Source organism: Leucopleurus acutus (genome assembly GCF_964270905.1).
Source record: "Leucopleurus acutus genome assembly, chromosome: 5".
Taxonomy (NCBI): domain Eukaryota; kingdom Metazoa; phylum Chordata; class Mammalia; order Artiodactyla; family Delphinidae; genus Leucopleurus; species Leucopleurus acutus.
In genome coordinates, this window is record NC_139147.1 from 130,764,641 (window position 1) to 130,784,446 (window position 19,806).

At 38.3% G+C, this 19,806-nt stretch overlaps 1 protein-coding gene across 3 annotated transcripts in view; it reads left to right on the forward strand.

Moving 5' to 3' along the window:
- Window positions 1-19,806, forward strand: part of ACAD11 (acyl-CoA dehydrogenase family member 11) — an 88,633-nt gene that overhangs the window by 58,788 nt on the left and 10,039 nt on the right. For 2 of the 3 annotated variants that reach the window (XM_082839226.1, XM_082839227.1), the window contains exons 14-17: window positions 5,148-5,214; window positions 5,842-5,927; window positions 8,931-9,002; window positions 9,899-10,053. In XM_082839226.1, the coding sequence (XP_082695352.1) occupies window positions 5,148-5,214; window positions 5,842-5,927; window positions 8,931-9,002; window positions 9,899-10,053 (380 nt within the window). Of the gene's footprint in view, window positions 1-5,147; window positions 5,215-5,841; window positions 5,928-8,930; window positions 9,003-9,898; window positions 10,054-11,785; window positions 11,960-19,806 lie in introns of all 3 variants that reach the window. The other variant, XM_082839225.1, reaches the window with a different exon arrangement.

Below are 19,806 nucleotides of genomic sequence, written 5' to 3' on the forward strand. Positions count from 1 at the left end.
TCTTTAGCCTTAGACGATTTCTACTTTTTCATACTATCCCTTATGCATATGTATAATTCCATGATGTCATCTATTATAGAATTTTGCTACATATTTATAGATATTTAAAAGTATCTGTCCTTTTCCTTCATTTCCTCCCCATGTACTTTCAACCACATACTTTCTTGTAAATAGGATTCCCTTCTTGTAAATCAGTTATAAAGCTATAATCTTTACATCTTTTCAATTCGGTCATTATTTTTGCTGACTCAAACACATACCCAGCCCTTGGGGCATAAAGGGTCTCAGGATCAAGCTTCCTCTGGTAGTATATAGTGAGTCACACCTGTGTATGAAACATGGTGAAACTAGCTCACTGACTGACCTTTTCCTGTATTTTCCTCCTCAACAGAACTAGAAGAGGTGTTAATAGGGAATACTTGACAACATTTGAAAGTCAATCATAAAGCTTGGAGGATAGGGAAAGGCATCACTTACCTTAGGCAACTTTTCAAAGTATTTACTTGATGCTTCTTTAGCACCTTTTTTTTTTGCACCTCTCTTCCACTTGCCTTCCACCATAAGTTTATTCCAACTGGCTTCTCACCATAAATTGTCTCTCACCCTTCCTCACTGGTCCTAACAGCAATGTCCCTTGTTCCTATAGAATCTCTCTCTCCACACCCATTTCTCATTTTCTTCTTGTAGTGCCATTTTTCTCAGTATTAGGTGCTTGGGAAGCAATCTGACTAAACTATATTTTACATTTTCACTGAAAATGTCTTCGATATTAAGATACAAATTGAGCATTATTTAATAATCTTATGATTACTCTTTAGTGTCCATACTACCTATTGAATTCATATTGTATATGAGTTTTTTATTTAGCATTTTTGCTTAAGCATTTTCATGTTATTCAAACTCACTATAAATGACATTTTTCGTAGCTAAATAATATTTTATGTGGATTACCATAATTTGACTTACCATTCAACTGCTATAGGACTTTGAATGTTTCCAGCATTTTGCTATTACAAATAATGTTATAGAGAGCATCTTTATAGATATGGTAGGAAACTGCACTTAATCTAATCTTACTGAGGGATGTTGAAGAATGGGACTAACCATGTATAACTATCCCTTTTCTTATTACACTAAAGATAGCATTCTGTAGAATAATCTTAGAGTTCTTTCAATTAAGTGCATTGAAAGCTTCCTTATTCTTTTTAGAAGGGTTCCATTATGTGGACATACCATATAATAGTCTCCTATTGATGGATATTGATTTATGCCCAATTCTTTGCAAGTATAAACAATACTACTACAGTTAATAATCTACATCTGTCAGTTCATTCAGAAACAGCTATACCTGTAGGATAAATCCCAGAAGTTGAATTGGTGGATCAAAGGATAAGCGAATCCGTAATTTTGATGGATATTACCAAATTGTACTACATAGGAATGGTATTACTTTGCACTTTCACCAATAATATATAGAAGTGTCTATTTCCCTAGAACGTTGCCAGTTGAATGTGTTATTCCACTACCATCTTGCTGTCTTAAATGACTTGTAACAGATTCAGTACCCTTCCCCTGCCCTTGCCAGCTATGTGTGAGATATTTTCCCTAAATTGTTTTTTGCTTTAATTTTGTTTCTTACTGTACAATAATTTTATACAGGTAAACCAATCAATCTTTTTCCTTTGATTTCTTTTTTTTTTTTTTGGCTGCATGCAGGGATTGAAGCCGGGGCCTTGGCAGTAAGAGCTCAGAGTCCTAACCACTGGACTGCCAGGGAATTCCCACATTTATTTTTGAGGCTCAACATTTCTTTCCCATCCAGAGATTTCATAGATACTAAATTGTTTTTTCTTCTAGTTTTTTTAATGTCTTTTTAAAATAAATTTATTTATTTATTTATTTATTTTTGGTTGCATTGGGTCTTCGTTGCTGTGCACGGGCTTCTCACTGCGGTGGCTTCTCTTTTTATGACACATGGGCTCTAGGTGTGTGGGCTTCAGTAGTTGTGGTGCGTGGGATTCAGTAATTGTAGCTCATGGGCCTTAGAGCACAGGCTCAGTAGTTGTGGCGCACAGGCTTTGTTGTTCCGCAGCATGTGGGATCTTCCCGGACCAGGGTTTGAACCCATGTACCATGCATTGGCAGGCGGATTCTTAACCACTGCACCAACGGGGAAGCCCTTTAATGTCTTGATTATTTAAATTTTTTTTAAATTTTCAATTCTGATCTATTTGGACCTGATTATGATCCAACTATATTTTGTAATAGTGACAGCATGTAACATTTATTGAATACTTATTAAATGTAAACCTTCCTAGCAGTAGAGTAAGTGAATTTCAAAGGTTGTTTCCCCTATTAATAATAGCACATATTCCAAAGGCACACATGAGATTGTTTTTTTTTTAACTGAATGATAAACTTTTTCTTTTTTTTAACAAGTGGAAATTTCATTGTAAAATGTTACTTAACTCATATTGGTTTTTTATTCGTATTTGAATTAAAACTAAGTATTAATGCTAAGACCAAATGAAGTTTAAGTATTTCACCTTAGAAGTTCAATGTTGGTAGAAGAAATAACCTTGAGACTTTGTACATAGCTAACTGCACTTCACATTATATTATTGTTTATATCACTTTTTTTATTGTTACAGACCATATCCATACCCAATAGTCATGTTTTTCTCTACCTGTCATCTTTCCTTGTGTTAGAGAATGATTTTGTTTGATAACCATGTGGTTGTAAGAGCCTGTGAAATTAAAACTCATCAGCAAATATCAGTAAAATGTCCTTTTCAGCCTGACTTAATCCTGGCACTTGAACAGTCTTGAAATACCACAGAGTCTGGATTAAAAACAAAATTATCTTATCTATGCCATCTGTTTTCATTCATGAAGGCCTGTGACACAGCAGATATATTTAGATGTTTTCTGGTCTATTCAGATTTCCTTTAATATATTTAATTTATGACATTTGGTATCCTGTTCATTAACAAAAATAACATGAAAGCAAAAACTCCCTTTAGAAGAAGGACATTTCTGTTGCTGTACCTGCCAAATTATGCTTGTAGCTAAGATGAGATGATATATTTGTGAGAGAGTTTTCCCATTTTCTGAAACATCAAGGTTAAATCAAAATATTTCAAAATTTACAGCTTATATATTCACCCTTACTTCCTCTACTTAATGACCCCAAAAAGGAGAGCCAATTTAGAAGTTTTATCTTTTAAGAATCTGAATTGTTTTCCATATTAGATTGAGCAAAGCAGAATTAAAGAATTATTTGCCTTGTTTCTTGAGTTTCTTCAAAATTTACCTGATATCTGAAATCTGTTGGGCACTTACATAAAGCTGTGACAACAATTTTTTATGATAGAAAGAACAAGACAAGAAATACTATTGGGAAATATTAGAGAGAAATATAGAATTGGAAAAAGATGGCTTTTGGTTAGGGTTTGAGGGAATTGTAGAGAAGATTTTACTTTTGAAGGATTCAGCTTCTATTTATCTAGAATTAAAATCCATGAAACCTTAAAAGATTTACCCAAAATGTTCTTGATTACCAGGATAGAAAGTAGACAAAGAAAAGATCTGTAATGAAAATGAACCCCAAGTCATACCATTATGTCCTAATCTGATTTTCAGAAGTACACCCACCAAGGAGACAATGTGTTATTTGGGGCAAGTGGCCTGACTCTTCAGCCTAAGGGCCTCAAGTCTTCCTACAAGTAAAAGCTCAAAAACCCCAAGTAGAAAAATATCCAGTTGAAAAATTAAAAGTAAGCCTTTCTAGAAAAGACTCTTTTCTCAATAATTTCTAGCTAAGAATCAAAGCATGATTACATATTATTGCAGAGCCAGGACGAATCAAGGGTAAAAAAAATTCCCCCAGCCCAGTGTTTTCAGGTAAGAAATTTCAGTTAAGATGCACAGTGTAATTTAAGTATTATCATCTACCATTTGAATCACCCTGATGTTCTGAAATCTTCTTTCAGATTTTATCTTTATATGATTTCACATCTCCTAAAACCACTTTTTATAAGAAATTATGTGTTTAACTTAATCTGACCCAGTTGCTTGCAGTCTTATAATTAGAACACCAGTTAAATGGTAGTTTCCCTGAGGCACTAGGTGCTTAGACTGGTGAAAATGAAACTTACTTTTTGCAAGAAGGCCCCTTTGGGGAATTGCCATAGACCTTAAACTGTAGTTAAATAAAAGTTTACATTAAAATGAAAATAGCTTTATATTTTCAAATTTTAACCCTTAATAAATCAATGAATGAAAACCTAGGCTTACTAAAGGTGGAATCAGAGCCTCATATATGTGGACAGCTCCAAGTAAACCATCTTCAGCTACTCCATAGCGTAACTAGGGCAAATGATGTAATCTGGGATGGGTACTGAAATCCTCAAATAGACTCACCCTCACCCAGCCCCATGGCTGGGGAAATTAGGTCTTTCTCAGTCACTGGTTGGGGAGTAAATATCATGAGTTTTAGTACTTCTTGTCCATATGTCAGAAAATATGGTATCTAAACAGGAGGAAATATGCTAGAAGAAGTTCACAACCTTTCTAGCATGCTGATGTCTGAAATGGTATGAATGGCAGAGCTGTCATTTTGTCTTAAGGGCTGCAGTTCTTTCATGGCTTCTTTATTTATTTATTTATTTATTTTTATTTTCTTTTTGCGGTACACGGGCCTCTCACTGCTATGGCCTCTCCCGCCGCGGAGCACAGGCTCCAGATGCGCAGGCCCAGCGGCCATGGCCCACAGGCCCAGCTGCTCCGCGGCACGTGGGATCCTCCCAGACCAGGGCACGAACCCGCGCCCCCTGCATCGGCAGGTGGACTCTCAACCACTGCGCCACCGGGGAAGTCCCTCATGGCTTCTTTGACTTCTGGTTATTTTCGTGCAGCAGCTCTCATTGAGAAGTCCATTCTTGGCCTTGGCTAGTGATTTTTCTTGGGTGATATACAGTTTTGTACATAGCATTATTTTTTTTAATGAATTAAGGGTTTTCTTCCTGTATGTTTGTTTGTTTGTTTTCCCAGAGGTAAACTTAGAAAGATTAGAACTTTTACGGTGAAATGTCAGGCTAAAAATTTCTTTTTATGATGTATTGTTCTCATTTTCTCTCTGGTTTTAGGAGCTGGGAATCCAAAGTGCAAAATTGCAATTGTTATGGGAAAAAGTGACAATAACTGTGTAACCAGGTAATAAAACAATAGTGATTGAGAAATCTATGAGGAATAAGAGTAGGTCTTTCTCTGTATCCACTTAATTTACTTAAAACGCACCATTTGGGCTCACAAATCATAATAATATAAAATATATTATGACATTAAATGTCACATGTTTGTATTTCACAATTATTTTGCTAAAACATGTATTTAGAAAACGTTTTAGGGAGTGTTGCTGTACATTCTTCACTGTGGAATTTCCTGTATTAAAAGTGTTGCTGAATCCTCAAAGCTGTTTGGATCAGATTATAAGATATATAAAATTTTTCAAAACTGTTTGTAAGTTAGACATTTAGATCCAAGGCAATAGTTTTGAAATGTTTAGTGTATTGAACATCAGTTGCCAGTTACCACTTTGAGCAATGAGAAGCCTCAGTTAAATAACTTTCACATATTTTAAAATCATCATTGTTCCAGATCACAGCCTGCATCTGAATGTACTTAATGTATGTTTTTTACACAGTTCCCATTCCAGACATCATTGCTTACATAATTACATGATAACAACAATGAAAAAATGACAGTTGAGACTCTGCCTAACATCTGTTTTATTTTTCCACTTAGCACACTTTTCCTAACATCTGTTTTTCTTTTGACCAGACACAAACAACACAGCATGATTCTTGTTCCCATCAACACACCTGGAGTAGAAGTAATAAGGCCCTTGTCTGTTTTTGGCTACCTGGGTAAGTACTCAGTCAACCTGTCCTTGTATTTGCAAGCAGGAGGACTAGAATATGCAGTAACACTGAAGGGACTAAATAGCATTTTTTTTTAAATATTTATTTATTTGGCTGCATCAGGTCTTAGTTGTGGCACACAGGATCTTCATTGCGGCATGTGGGATCTTTCGTTGCAGTGGGCAGGCTCTCTAGTTGTGGTGCGCAGGCTCTAGAGAGCGCAGGCTTAGTAGTTGCGGCACGTGGGCTTAGTTGCCCCGCAGCATGTGGGATCTTAGTTCCCTGACCAGGGATCAAACCCATGTCCCCTGCATTGGAAGGTGGATTCTTAACCACTGGACCACCAGGGAAGTCCCCAGATAGCATTTTAATGCACAAGATGGGTTTTTAGAAATTTTTTGACGCTTAATAAAAATACGAGTGGAGTTCAGAATAGAACAAATAAAAAGAGAGGTGGTGCAGCATTCTACCACGTTTTGTTTGCTTTTGGGAAAGGGCAGACTAGTATTCAAGGAATAATGACTGTCTGCCAGTCTTCTCTTCATCATCCAGGAGAATAGATTAATGAAATACACCTGGAAAATTAAATCTAGGTAACCCATAGTAACATTCATTTTTGTTTTCAAGTTTAGCTTTCTTAGTCAATCAACCTCAAGAGCTATTAATAAGCAATGGGTTTTGACCGATTTGAATGCAAAACTTTTCCTTCCTTCTGTCCTTGGGTGGAATTTCTAAGAAGCAAGGATACTTTTGCTCAGGCTCATGTTCACTGTTTCCTTGCCAATCAGGTTGCTCACTCAGCAAGTATTTGTTGAGTGCTGAGCACCGTTCCAGGTACTTAAAATACATTAGTGAACACAGTAGACCAAGATCTCTGCCCTTGTGGAGCTTACATGCTGGGGGAAGGAGACAGAGAATAAATACAAACATGTAAATAAGAAGTTATATAGCTGTCAGCCAGTGATAAATGTTATGAAAAAGTTTACTGAACTTCAGGTTTTGTGGTGATGCTGGCTTTCTGTTTATTGTTGAAAGTGGCTAATGAAAATACTCAAGTAGTGGATATAAGACTTGCAGTTTTATGGAACATTTGGCATCATCACTTTCTGTAGGCTGCAGCTGGAGAATGCACCCACAGGTTAAGTGTGTTGGCAAACATGAAAAGATGCCCAACAACACTGATTATTAGAGAAAAGCAAATCAAAACTACAATGAGGTATCACCTCACACTTGTCAGAATGGCCAACATCAAAATATCTACAAACAGTAAATGCTGGAGAGGGTGTGGAGCAAAGGGAACCGCTCCTGCACTGTCGGTGGGAATGTAAATTGATACAGCCACTATGGAGAACAGTATGGAGGTTGCTTAAAAAACTAAAACTACAACTACCATATGACACAGCAATCCCACTCCTGGGCATATACTCTGAGAAAACCATAATTCAAAAAGACACATGCACCCCAGTGTTCATTGCAGCACTATTTACAATAGCCAGGACATGGAAGCAACCTAAATTTCCATCAACAGATGAATGGATAAAAAAGATGTGGTACATATATACAATGGAATATTACTCAGTCATAAAAAGGAATGAAATTGGGTCATTAGTAGAGATGTGGATGGACCTAGAGAGTGTCATACAGAGTGAAGTAAGTCAGAAAAACAAATATTGTATATTAATGCATATATGTGGAATCTAGAAAAATGGTATAGATGATCTTATTTGCAAAGCAGAAATGGAGACACAGACATAGAGAACAAATGTATGGATACCAAGGGAGGGGGGAGGGGGGAGGGGGGAGGAATTGGGAGATTGGGATTGACACATATACACTATTGATACTATGTATAAAATAGACAACTAATGAGAACATATTGTATAGCCCAGGGAACTCTGCTTAATGCACGTGATAACCTAAGTGGCAAGGAAATCCAAAAAAGAGGGGATATGTGTAGCTGATTAATTTTGCTGTACAGTAGAAACTAATACAACATTGTAAAGCAATTATACTCCAATAAAAATTAACTTAAAAAAAAGGATTGAATTATAAAGAAAAGAAAAGTGTTGGCAAGATGCGGATAAACAAGCTCACTGGAGCAAACTGTGCATGGGAAGTCACTGGGTTGCAGAGCAACAGCCTGAAAGACCACCAAAATGAGTTTATAATGTTGGTTGGCTACGGATACCCTCCATTGTAGAGCCTATGTTTGAAATTTCAGTATGACAATTTCACCAGCACCTCTCCAACTCCCTGTGCCAAGGCCAAAGGAAACAGTGTGGACATAATTGATTATTAATATCTATTCTGACTGGGAAAGGGTGTGGAGTTAGCATGAGATTATCTGAAGAATTTGGCAGGGAGGAGGGGTGATATAAAGACAAAATGTGAATGTGTTCCCAATCTCAGTCACATGCCAGCATTTTCAAGAGGCAAACACACAGTGAACAAGCCTAGACTGGGAGCAAACATACCTGAAGGTCCAGCCTCAGCTTTGTCTCTAATGCTGAACCTGCTCTGTCCCTTCAAGCAGGTTCTTCACATCATCAGGCATTGGTTTCCACAATGGTCAAATCAGAAATTTAAATTACTTTATTCACTTTCAATTTTTGAACCATTGGAACTTTTTTTTTCCGAGCAGAATTTTCTTTGGAAGCCCATATATAAAAAATTTCAAAGAAGAAGCAATAATAAAACAATAATAAAATAGTCTAATCGGAGCTGTGGAGCCATCTTCATTTTTCATAGCTCTACAACTTCAGAGAATGAGTTCAGAAACCTCTTGATGAAATGATATCTAAAATCTCTTAAAATTTCTAAAACAGTTGATAAGTTTTCTGGCCTACACAGTGCTGGGGGTTCAGGGCTCTGGTCTACCTAGGAATGTATGACATTATGGCCTTTAAATTCCACTATCTTTGAGTAATTATATTTCAATAGATTAATTATCTGTGACTGTTTTATGGTCAATTCATTTTGCTTTTGAAAATTTTATTCTCTATTTTATAGACAATTTCCATGGAGGACATTTTGAGATCCATTTTAATCAAGTGCGAGTTCCTGCCACCAATCTAATACTAGGTGAGATAAGTTTGGAAAAATGATTCTCTATTATTTTGTTTAAAAATATTTTCAGGTCTAAATCTGGAAAAGATACGAAGTATACCATAATTTAGATACTTTCGCCTCTTATTTACTCCATTTATAAAGGAAAATTTTTTCCTTTGGTGGATTTTCTTCATGGAATAATAAGGTTTTATTTAAATATTTGATGTGGTGTCACATCAGCTGAAAACACAGCTAAATACAAAAATTATACAATTCAGAGCAACACACTTTTTCCTAAAACGTGATCTTCAAGCCTCTACTTGTTTTACTAAAACCTCAGTACTTTCTGAATTCAAGTCATATACACATTAGAAGCATAAATAACTTTGAATACTGTATGCCTAGAATGGCTCCATCCTCTTGCTTGTTGGAATCCTACTCAACCTTCAGGGAACACCTCTGATACCACCTCTTTCAGGAAGGTTCTTGTATTCCTCATCTCATCCACTCAACAAGCCCCTGATCCTGCCAGGCCCTAAGGTTACCATGATGAAGAGACAGCATCTCCCTCCTTTGCCTTTCTTGTCCCTCTCCATATCCCTTATCCCTAGCATCCTTGCCCCTCTTCTAGGTTCTAAACTCGGGTCTGTGTCTTATCTACATTTGTAACCATTGCAGCACTAACAAAACAACTTATGCAGAGTAGGTACTCAAAAGACAGTTCTTAAATTTGATCCAAGTTTTTCATGATGGTGGTTTAAAATACATAGAAATCAAAGTTCCATAAAGGTATAGTGAACCTTATTACAGAACTGACTTTTTTCCTACTGGAATGCCATTTTTATTGAGGGCATCTCATTAGTTTCTCAGGATTTGTGTAAATAACAAAAGAAATAGGTTGTGGTCATGTTATCCTTTCTTTCTCACAGGTGAAGGTAGGGGATTTGAAATTGCCCAAGGCCGCCTTGGACCTGGCAGAATCCACCACTGTATGAGAACAATAGGTTTGGCTGAACGTGCTTTGCAGATCATGTGTGAACGGGCAAAACAAAGGGTGGCCTTTAAGAAGAAACTGTATTCACATGTAAGGATAATTACTTATTTGAATTTATTGTAGCCCAATGTACTACACTAACCTTGAACCAAAACAGCATTACTTGGTCAGCAAGAGATTTCCTCTGCATAAACAAGGAGAAAATATGTTTTCCACAAAACATATTTATGTCTGAATTTAAATATAGTCTGACCAGAGGTAGTTATCTTTGTGAACGATTAAATAACTCTTTAAGTGCTTCAACACCTCAGCACACAGAGTGTGGACAATTCCTTCAACTCCCAGACTCTCGTTCTCTAGAGAACCTCGTACAGTAGCCTTCTGTACTAGTGTCTAGCCCTCTGTACTAGCCCTCTGTACATGTCCACTACTACTAGCCCTCCAGTAGTAGTGGACATGAGAGAGCTGTTGTAAGGAGGAAGGAAGCCTTGTCCTTTGGCTTTCTGGAAGGAATTAGGACAGATAAGTGGAGAGATATAGGAAAATAGCCTAAAACTCAGTGAAATAAGAGAGAGATAAAAATGGAATGGACTGCTTTAAAAAGAAGTGAGATTCCTGTCAATGGAGAAATGCAAGTAGAAATGGGATCAGCATTTGGTGGGATGTTCATGATATTTTGAATTCTCATCTCTAAATTATGTACTACTGAGTCTGTTGTTTACAAAGTACAGTAAACAATATAGTTACATCTGGGCACTACAATCCAAATTAGACAATATTTATCAAGAGAAAAAGGGACGGTACTTCCCTGGTAACGCAGTGGTTAAGAATCTGCATGCCAATGCAGGGGACACAAATTTGAACCCTGGTCCGGGAAGATCCCACATGCCATGGAGCAACTAAGCCCGTGTGCCACAACTACTGTGCCTGCGTTCTAGAGCCCACAAGCCACAGCTACTGAGCCTGTGAGCCACAACTACTGAAGCCCACGCACCTAGAGCCTGTGCTCTAAAACAAGAAAAGCCACTGCAATGAGAAGCCTGTGCGCTACAATGAAGAGTAGCCCCCACTCGCTGCAACTAGAGAAAAATCCGCACACAGCAACGAAGACCCAATGCAGCTAAAAATAAATAATTGAATAAATTTATTTTTTGGAAAAGACGCTATCATTTCAGACTTCCTTCCTTATAAGAAATGTTGAAGGGAGCTTTTAAGCTGAAATAGAAAACTTTTTAAGAGAAATGAGATATCCAAATCATCTCCCCAAAAGCCCTTGTAAATTTTAAGGAGGCAAGAAAAATTATTATTAAATATTTAATACTTATGATTCCTAGCATGTAGTGTTAGGCCAAACTTGTAGTAATAAAATTGTATTCTAGAGAACCTTGCTAGTCATGTTTGCCGGACATGTGTATTTTAGTACATTTTATAAGAGTGTCACAAATGTACTTTACAACCCCTTGTAAGGTACATTTGTGACAATCATAAAAATTTTGCAGTGTATTTTTTACCTTGAATTCCTATAGGCCATGTTTGCTTTTTTATGAAATATTATTCAGCATATCTATGATTTAGTTGTAACATTGTTCTTATGGAAAAATAACAGCCTGCTTTATGGCACATACCTAGGAATAATTTGTGGAAGAACCCCTTTAGTTAACTTTGAGAGCAAGGGTTCAGCTGTTAGATGGGCACTATTGGAAGAGGTAAGAAGATGTGAATGTTTGAGGCCATGGACACAACTCCACAATGCTGCTGGAGTAGGAGCTAAAGAGTTGCTCATGGCATCAACTGTCACTTCTTACACTTTTCTCTTTTCAAGATTGCCTGGGAGGAGCTTCAAGACGGCAGAAGAGTAAGACATGGAGGTCACCTTCCTCCCCACAGATACATCAGAAATACATCTACATGTGGAACAACTTCTACAGAACACCTACCAAATGCTGGCAGAAGACCTCAGACCTCCCAAAAGGCCAAAAACTCCCCACGTACCTGGGTAGGGCAAAAGAAAAAAGAAAAAACAGAGACAAAAGAATAGGGATGGGACCTGCACCAGTGGGAGGGAGCTGTGAAGGAGGAAAGGTTTCCACACACTAGCAAGCCCCTTCGCGGGTGGAGACTGCAGGTGTCAGAAGAGGAATCTTCGGAGCCACAGAGGAGAGTGCAGCCACAGGGGTGCAGAGGGCAAAGCGGAGAGATTCCCGCACGGAGGATCGGTGCCGATCAGCACTCACCAGCCCGAGAGGTTTGACTGCTCACCCACCAGGGTGGGCAGAGCTGGGAGCTGAGGCTCGGGCTTCGGAGGTCAGATCCCAGGGAGAGAACTGGGGTTCGCTGTGTGAACACAGCCTGAAGGGGCTAGTGCACCACAGCTAGCCAGGAGGGAGTCCAGGAAAAAGTCTGGAGCTGCCGAAGAGGCAAGAGACATTTTCTTGCCTCTTTGTTTCACGGTGCACGAGGAGAGGGGATTAAGACCACCGACTAAATGAGCTCCAGAAACAGGTGCATCAGCACAGACACCAGGGATGGGCATGAGATGCTAAGGCTGCTGCTGCCGCCACCAAGAAGCCTGTGAGCAAGCACAGGTCACTCTCCACACCTCCCCTCCCGGGAGCCTGTGCAGCCCGCCACTGCCAGGGTCCCGTAATCCAGGGACAACTTCCCAGGAGAACACATGGCGCACCTCAGGCTGTTGCAACGTCACACCAGCCTCTGCCGCCGCAGGCTCACCCCGTGTTCCGTACCCCTCCCTCCCCCCGGCCTGCATGAGCCAGAGCCCCCTAATCAGCTGCCCCTTTAACCCCATCCTGTCTAAGCAAAGAACAGATGCCCTCAGGTGACCTACATGCAGAGGCGGGGCAAAATCCAAAGGTGAACCCCAGGAGCTGTGCGAACAAAGAAGAGAAAGGGAAATCTCTCCCAGCAGCCTCAGGAGCAGCGGATTAAATCTCCACAATCAACTTGATGTACCCTGCATCTCTGGAATTCCTGAATAGACAATGAATCATACCAAAATTGAGGTGGTGGACTTTGGGAGCAATGATATATATATTTTTTTTCCCCGTTTCTCTTTTTGGGAGTGTGTATGTATATGTTTCTGTGTGTGATTTTGTCTGTATATCTTTGCTTTTACCATTTGTCCTAGGGTTCTATCTGTCCGGGTTTTGGTTTTTTTTTTTTTTCCACTATAGTTTTTAGTGCTTGTTATCATTGGTGGCTCTGTTTTTAGGTTTGGTTGCTCTCTTCTTTCTTTTTTTTTTTTATTACTTAAATTTTTTTTTTTATTTTCAATAATTATTTTTTATTTTATTATTTTATTTATTTATTTTCCTTTTTTCTCCCTTTTACTCTGAGCCATGTGGATGACAGGATCTTGCTGCTCCAACCGGGTGTCAGACCTGTGCCTCTGAGGTGGGAGAGCCGAATTCAGGACATTGGTCCACTAGAGACCTCCCAGCTCCATGTAATATCAAATGGTGAAAATCTCCCAGAGATCTCCATCTCAGCGGCAAGACCCAACTCCACTCAACAACCAGCAAGCTACAGTGTTGGACACCCTATGCCAAACAACTAGCAAGACAGGAACAAAACCCTACCAATTAGCAGAGAGGCTGCCTAAAATCATGATAAGGTCACAGACACCACAAAACACACCACCAGAGGCAGACCTGCCCACCAGAAAGACAAGATCCACCCTCATCCACCAGAACACAGCCAGTAGTCCCCTCCAACAGGAGCCTGACACAACCCACTGAACCAACCTTGGCCACTGGGGGCAGACAGCAAAAGCAACAGGAACTACGAACCTGCAGCCTGTGAAAAGGACACCCCCAAACCCAGTAAGTTAAGCAAAATGAGAAGACAGAGAAATACATAGCAGATTAAGGAGCAAGGTAAAAACCCACCAGACCAAACAAATGAAGAGGAAATAGGCAGTCTACCTGAAAAACAATTCAGAATAATGATAGTAAAGATGACCCAAAATCTTGGAAATGGAATGGAGAAAATACAAGAAACATTTAACAAGGATCTAGAAGAACCTAAGAGCAAACAATGATGAACAACACAATAAATGAAATTTAAAATTCTCTAGAAGGACTCAATAGCAGAATAACTGAGGCAAAAGAATGGATAAGTGACCTGGAAGATAATATAATGGAAATAACTACTGCAGAGCCAAATAAAGAAAAAAGAATGAAAAGAATTGAGGTCAGTCTCAGAGACCTCTGGGACAACATTAAATGCACCAACATTTGAATTATAGGGGTCCCAGAAGGAGAAGAGAAAAAGAAAGGGACTGAGAAAATATTTGAAGAGATTATAGTTGAAAATTCCCTAATATGGGAAAGGAAATAGTTAATCAAGTCCAGGAAGCACAGAGAGTCCCATACAGGATAAATCCAAGGAGAAATACACCAAGACACATATTAATCAAACTGTCAAAAATTAAATACAAAGAAAGCATAATAAAAGCAGCAAGGGAAAAACAACAAATAACATACAATGGAATCCCCATAAGGTTAACAGCTGATACTTCAGCAGAAACTCTGCAAGCCAGAAGGGAGTGGCAGTACATATTTAAAGTGATAAAAGGGAAAAACCTACAACCAAGATTACTCGACCCAGCAAGGATCTCATTCAGATTCAAAGGAGAACCTTTACTGACAAGCAAAAGCTAACATAACTCAGCACCACCAAACCAGCTTTATAACAAATGCTACAGGAACTTCTCTAGGCAGGAAACTCAAGAGAAGGAAAAGACCTACAATAACAAACCCAAAACAATTAAGAAAATGGGAATAGGAACATATATATCAATAATTACTTTAAATGTAAATGGATTAAATGCTCCAACCAAAAGCCCTACACTGGCTGAAAGGATACAAAAACAAAACCCTTATATATGCTGTCTACAAGAGACCCACTTCAGATCTAGGGACACATACAGACTGAAAGTGAGGGGATGGAAAAAGGTATTCCATGCAAATGAAAATCAACAGAAAGCTGGAGTAGCAATCCTCATATCAGACAAAATAGACTTTAAAATAAAGACTATTACAAGAGACAAAGAAGGACACTACATAATGATCAAGAGATCAATCCAAGAAGAAGATATAACAATTGTAAATATTTATGCACCCAACATAGGAGCACCTCAATACATAAGGCAAATACTAACAGCCATAAAAGAGGAAATCGACAGTAACACAATCATAGTAGGGGACTTTAACACCCCACTTTCACCAATGGACAGATCATCCAAGATTAAAATAAATAAGGAAACACAAGCTTTAAATGATACATTAAACAAGATGCACTTAATTGATATTTATAGGACATTCCATCCAAAAACAACAGAACACACTTTCTTCTCAGCTTCTCGTGGATCCATCTCCAGGATGGATCATATTTGGGTCACAAATCAAGCCTCAGGTAATTTAAGAAAATTGAAATCATATCAAGTATCTTTTCCTACGACAACATTATGAGACTAGATATCAATTACAGGAAAAAAGCTGTAAAAAATACAACACATGGAGGCTAAACAATACACTACTTAATAACCAAGAGATCACTGAAAAAATCAGACAGGAAATCAAAAAATACCTAGAAACAAATGAAAATGAAAACAGATGACCCAAAACCTATGCAATGCAGCAAAAGCAGTTCTAAGAGGGAAGTTTATAGCAATACAATCCTATCCTCAAAAACAAGAAACACCTCAAATAAACAACCTAACCTTACACCTAAAAGCAATTAGAGAAAGAAGAACAAAAAAACCCCAAAGTTAGCAGAAGGAAAGAAATCATAAATATCAGATCAGAAATAAATGAAGGAAACAATAGCAAAGATCAATAAAACTCAAAGCTGCTTCTTTGAGAAGATATATAAAATTGATAAACCATTAGCCAGACTCATCAAGAAAAAGAGGGAGAGGACTCAAATCAATAAAATTAGAAATGAAAAAGGAGAAGTAACTGCTGACACTGCAGAGATACAAAGGATCATAAGCGATTACTACAATCAACTCTATGCCAAAAAATGGACAACCTGGAAGAAATGGACAAATTCTTAGAAAAGCACAACCTTCTGAGATTGAACCAGGAAGAAATAGAAAATATAAATAGAAAAATCACAAGCACTGAAATTTAAACTGTGATTAAAAGTCTTCCAACAAACAAAAACCCAGGATCAGATGGCTTCACAGGCGAATTCTATCAAACATTTAGAGAAGAGCTAACACCTTTCTTTCTCAAACTCTTCCAAACTATAGCAGAGGGATGAACACTCCCAAACTCATTCTACGAGGCCACCATCACCCTGATACCAAAACCAGACAGATGTCACAAAGAAAGAAAACTACAGGCCAATATCACTGATGAACATAGATGCAAAAACCCTCAACAAAATACTAGCAAACAGACTTCAACAGCACATTAAAAGGATCATACACCATGATCAAGTGGGGTTTATCCCAGGAATGCAAGGATTCTTCAATATATGCAAATCATTCAATGTGATACACCATATTAACAAATTGAAGAAGAAAAACCATATGATAATCTCAATAGATGCAGAAAAAGCTTTTGAAAAAATTCAACACCGATTTATGATAAAAACCCTCCAGGAAGTAGGCATAGAGACAACTTACCTCAGCATAATAAAGGCCATATATAACAAACCCACAGCCGACATCATCCTCAATGGTGAAAAACTGAAACCGTTTACACTAAGATCAGGAACAAGACAAGGTTGCCCACCCTCACCACTATTATTCAACATTGTTTTGGAAGTTTTAGCCACAGCAATCAGAGAAGAAAAGGAAATAGAAGGAATCCAAATCATAAAAGAAGTAAAGCTGTCACTGTTTGCAGATGACATGATGCTATACATAGAGAATCCTAAAGATGTTACCAGAAAATTACTAGAGCTAATCAATGAATCTGGTAAAGTAGCGGGATACAAAATGAATGCACGGAAATCTCTTGCATTCCTATACACTAATGATGAAAAAATCTGAAAGTGAAATTAAGGAAACACTTCCATTTACCATTGCAACAAAAAGAATAAAATACCTAGGAAAGGGCTTCCCTGGTTGTGCAGTGGTTGAGAATCCACCTGCCGATGCAGGGGACACAGGTTTGTGCCCCGGTCCAGGAAGATCCCACATGCTGCGGAGCAGCTAGGCCCATGAGCCATGGCCACTGAGCCTGCGTGTCCGGAGCCTGTGCTCCACAACGGGAGAGGCCACAACAGTGAGAGGCCCATGTACCTAAAAAAAAAATAAACCTAGGAATAAACCTACCTAGGAGACAAAAGAGCTGTATGCAGAAAAATATAAGACACTGATGAAAGAAATTAAAGATGATACAAATAGATGGAGAGATATACCATGTTCTTGGATTGGAAGAATCAGCATTGTGAAAATGACTATACTACCCAAAGCAATCTACAGATTCAATGCAATCCCTAACAAACAGGCGTTTTTCACAGAACTAGAACAAAAAATTTCACAATTTGTATGGAAACACAAAGGACCCTGAATAGCCAAAGCAATCTTGAGTAAGAAAAATGGAGCTGGTGGAATCAGGCTCCCTGACTTCAGATTATACTACAAAGCTACAGTAATCAAGACAGTATGGTACTGGCACAAAAACAGAAACATAGATCAATGGAACAGGATCCAAAGCCCAGAGATAAACCCACGCACATATGGTCACCTTATCTTTGATAAAGGAGGCAGAAATGTACAGTGGAGAAAGGACAGCCTATTCAGTAAGTGGTGCTGGGAAAACTGGACAGCTACATGTAAAAGTATGAAATTAGATCACTCCCTAACACCATACACAAAAATAAGCTCAAAATGGATTAAAGACCTAAATGTAAGGCCAGAAACTATCAAACTCTTAGAGGAAAACATAGGCAGAACACTCTATGACATAAATCACAGCAAGGTCCTTTTTGACCCACCTCCTAGAGAAATGGAAATAAAAACAAGAGTAAACAAATGGGACCTAATGAAACTTAAAAGCTTTTGCGCAGCAAAGGAAACCATAAAGAAGACCAAAAGACAACCCTCAGAATGGGAGAAAATATTTGCAAATGAAGCAACTGACTAAGGATTGATCTCCAAAATTTATAAGCAGCTCATGCAGCTTAATAACAAAAAAACAACCCAATCCAAAAATGGGCAGAAGACCTAAATAGACATTTCTCCAAAGAAGATATACAGAGTGCCAACAAACACATGAAAGAATGCTCAACATCACTAATCATGAGAGAAATGCAAATCAAAACTACAATGAGATATCATCTCACACCAGTCAGAATGGCCATCATCAAAAAATCTAGAAACAATAAATGCTGGAGAGGGTGTGGAGAAAAGGGAACCCTCTTACACTGTTGGTGGGAATGTAAATTGATACAGCCACTGTGGAGAACAGTATGGAGGTTCCTTAAAAAGCTACAAATAGAACTACCATATGACCCAGCAATCCCACTACTGGGCATATACCCTGAGAAAACCATAATTCAAAAAGAGTCATGTACCAAAATGTTCATTGCAGCTCTATTTACAATAGCCCAGAGATGGAAACAACCTAAGTGTCCATCATCGGATGAATGGATAAAGAAGATGTGGCACATATATACAATGGAATATTACTCAGCCATAAAAAGAGACGAAATTGAGCTATTTGTAATGAGGTGGATAGACCTAGAGTCTGTCATACAGAGTGAAGTAAGTCAGAAAGAGAGAGACAAATACCGTATGCTAACACATATATATGGAATTAAAAAAAAATGTCATGAAAAAGCTAGGGGTGAAACAGGAATAAAGACACAGACTTACTAGAGAATGGACTTGAGGCTATGGGGAGGGGGAAGGGTAAACGGTGACAAAGCGATAAAGAGGCATGGACATATATACACTACCAAACGTAAGGTAGATAGCTAGTGGGAAGCAGCCGCATAGCACAGGGAGATCAGCTCGGTGCTTTGTGACCGCCTGGAGGGGTGGGATAGGGAGGGTGGGAGGGAGGGAGACGCAAGCGGGAAGAGATATGGGAATATATGTATATATATAACTGATTCATTTTGTTGTGAAGCTGAAACTAACACACCATTGTAAAGCAATTATACTCCAATAAAGATGTTAAAAAAAAAAAAGGAATGAAATTGGGTCATTTGTTGAGACGTGAATGGATCTAGAGACTGTCACACAGAGTGAAGTAAGTCAGAAAGAGAAAAACAAATATCGTATATTAACACACATATGTGGAACCTAGAAAAATGGTACAGATGAACTGGTTTTCAGGGCAGAAATTGAGACACAGACGTACAGAACAAATGTATGGACATGAAGGCGGAAAGTGGCAGGGTTTGGGGGTGGAGGGGTGATGAATTTGGTGATTGGGATTGACATGTATACACTGATATGTATAAAATGGATGACTAATAAGAACCTGCTGTATAAAAAAATAAGTAAAATTCAAAAAAAAATAATACAGAGAGAAACCTTGTACCTTTGACCCAGTTTCCCCCAGTTGCAACATCTTATCAAACTATAATACATTATCAGAACCAAGATATTGTCATCAATATAGTCAAGATACAGAACATTTCCATTACCACAGAGAGCCCTCATGTTGTCATTTTATAGCTGCACCCATTTCACTCTCACCCCTCCTTCCTCCTTAACTCCTGGCAACCACTAATCTGTTCTTCATCTTTATAATTTTGTCATTTCAGAAAAGAAATTATACAGTATTTAAACTTTTGGGGTTGTTTTCTTTCATTCAGCATAATTCTTTGGAGATTTATCCAGGTTATATGTATTAGTAG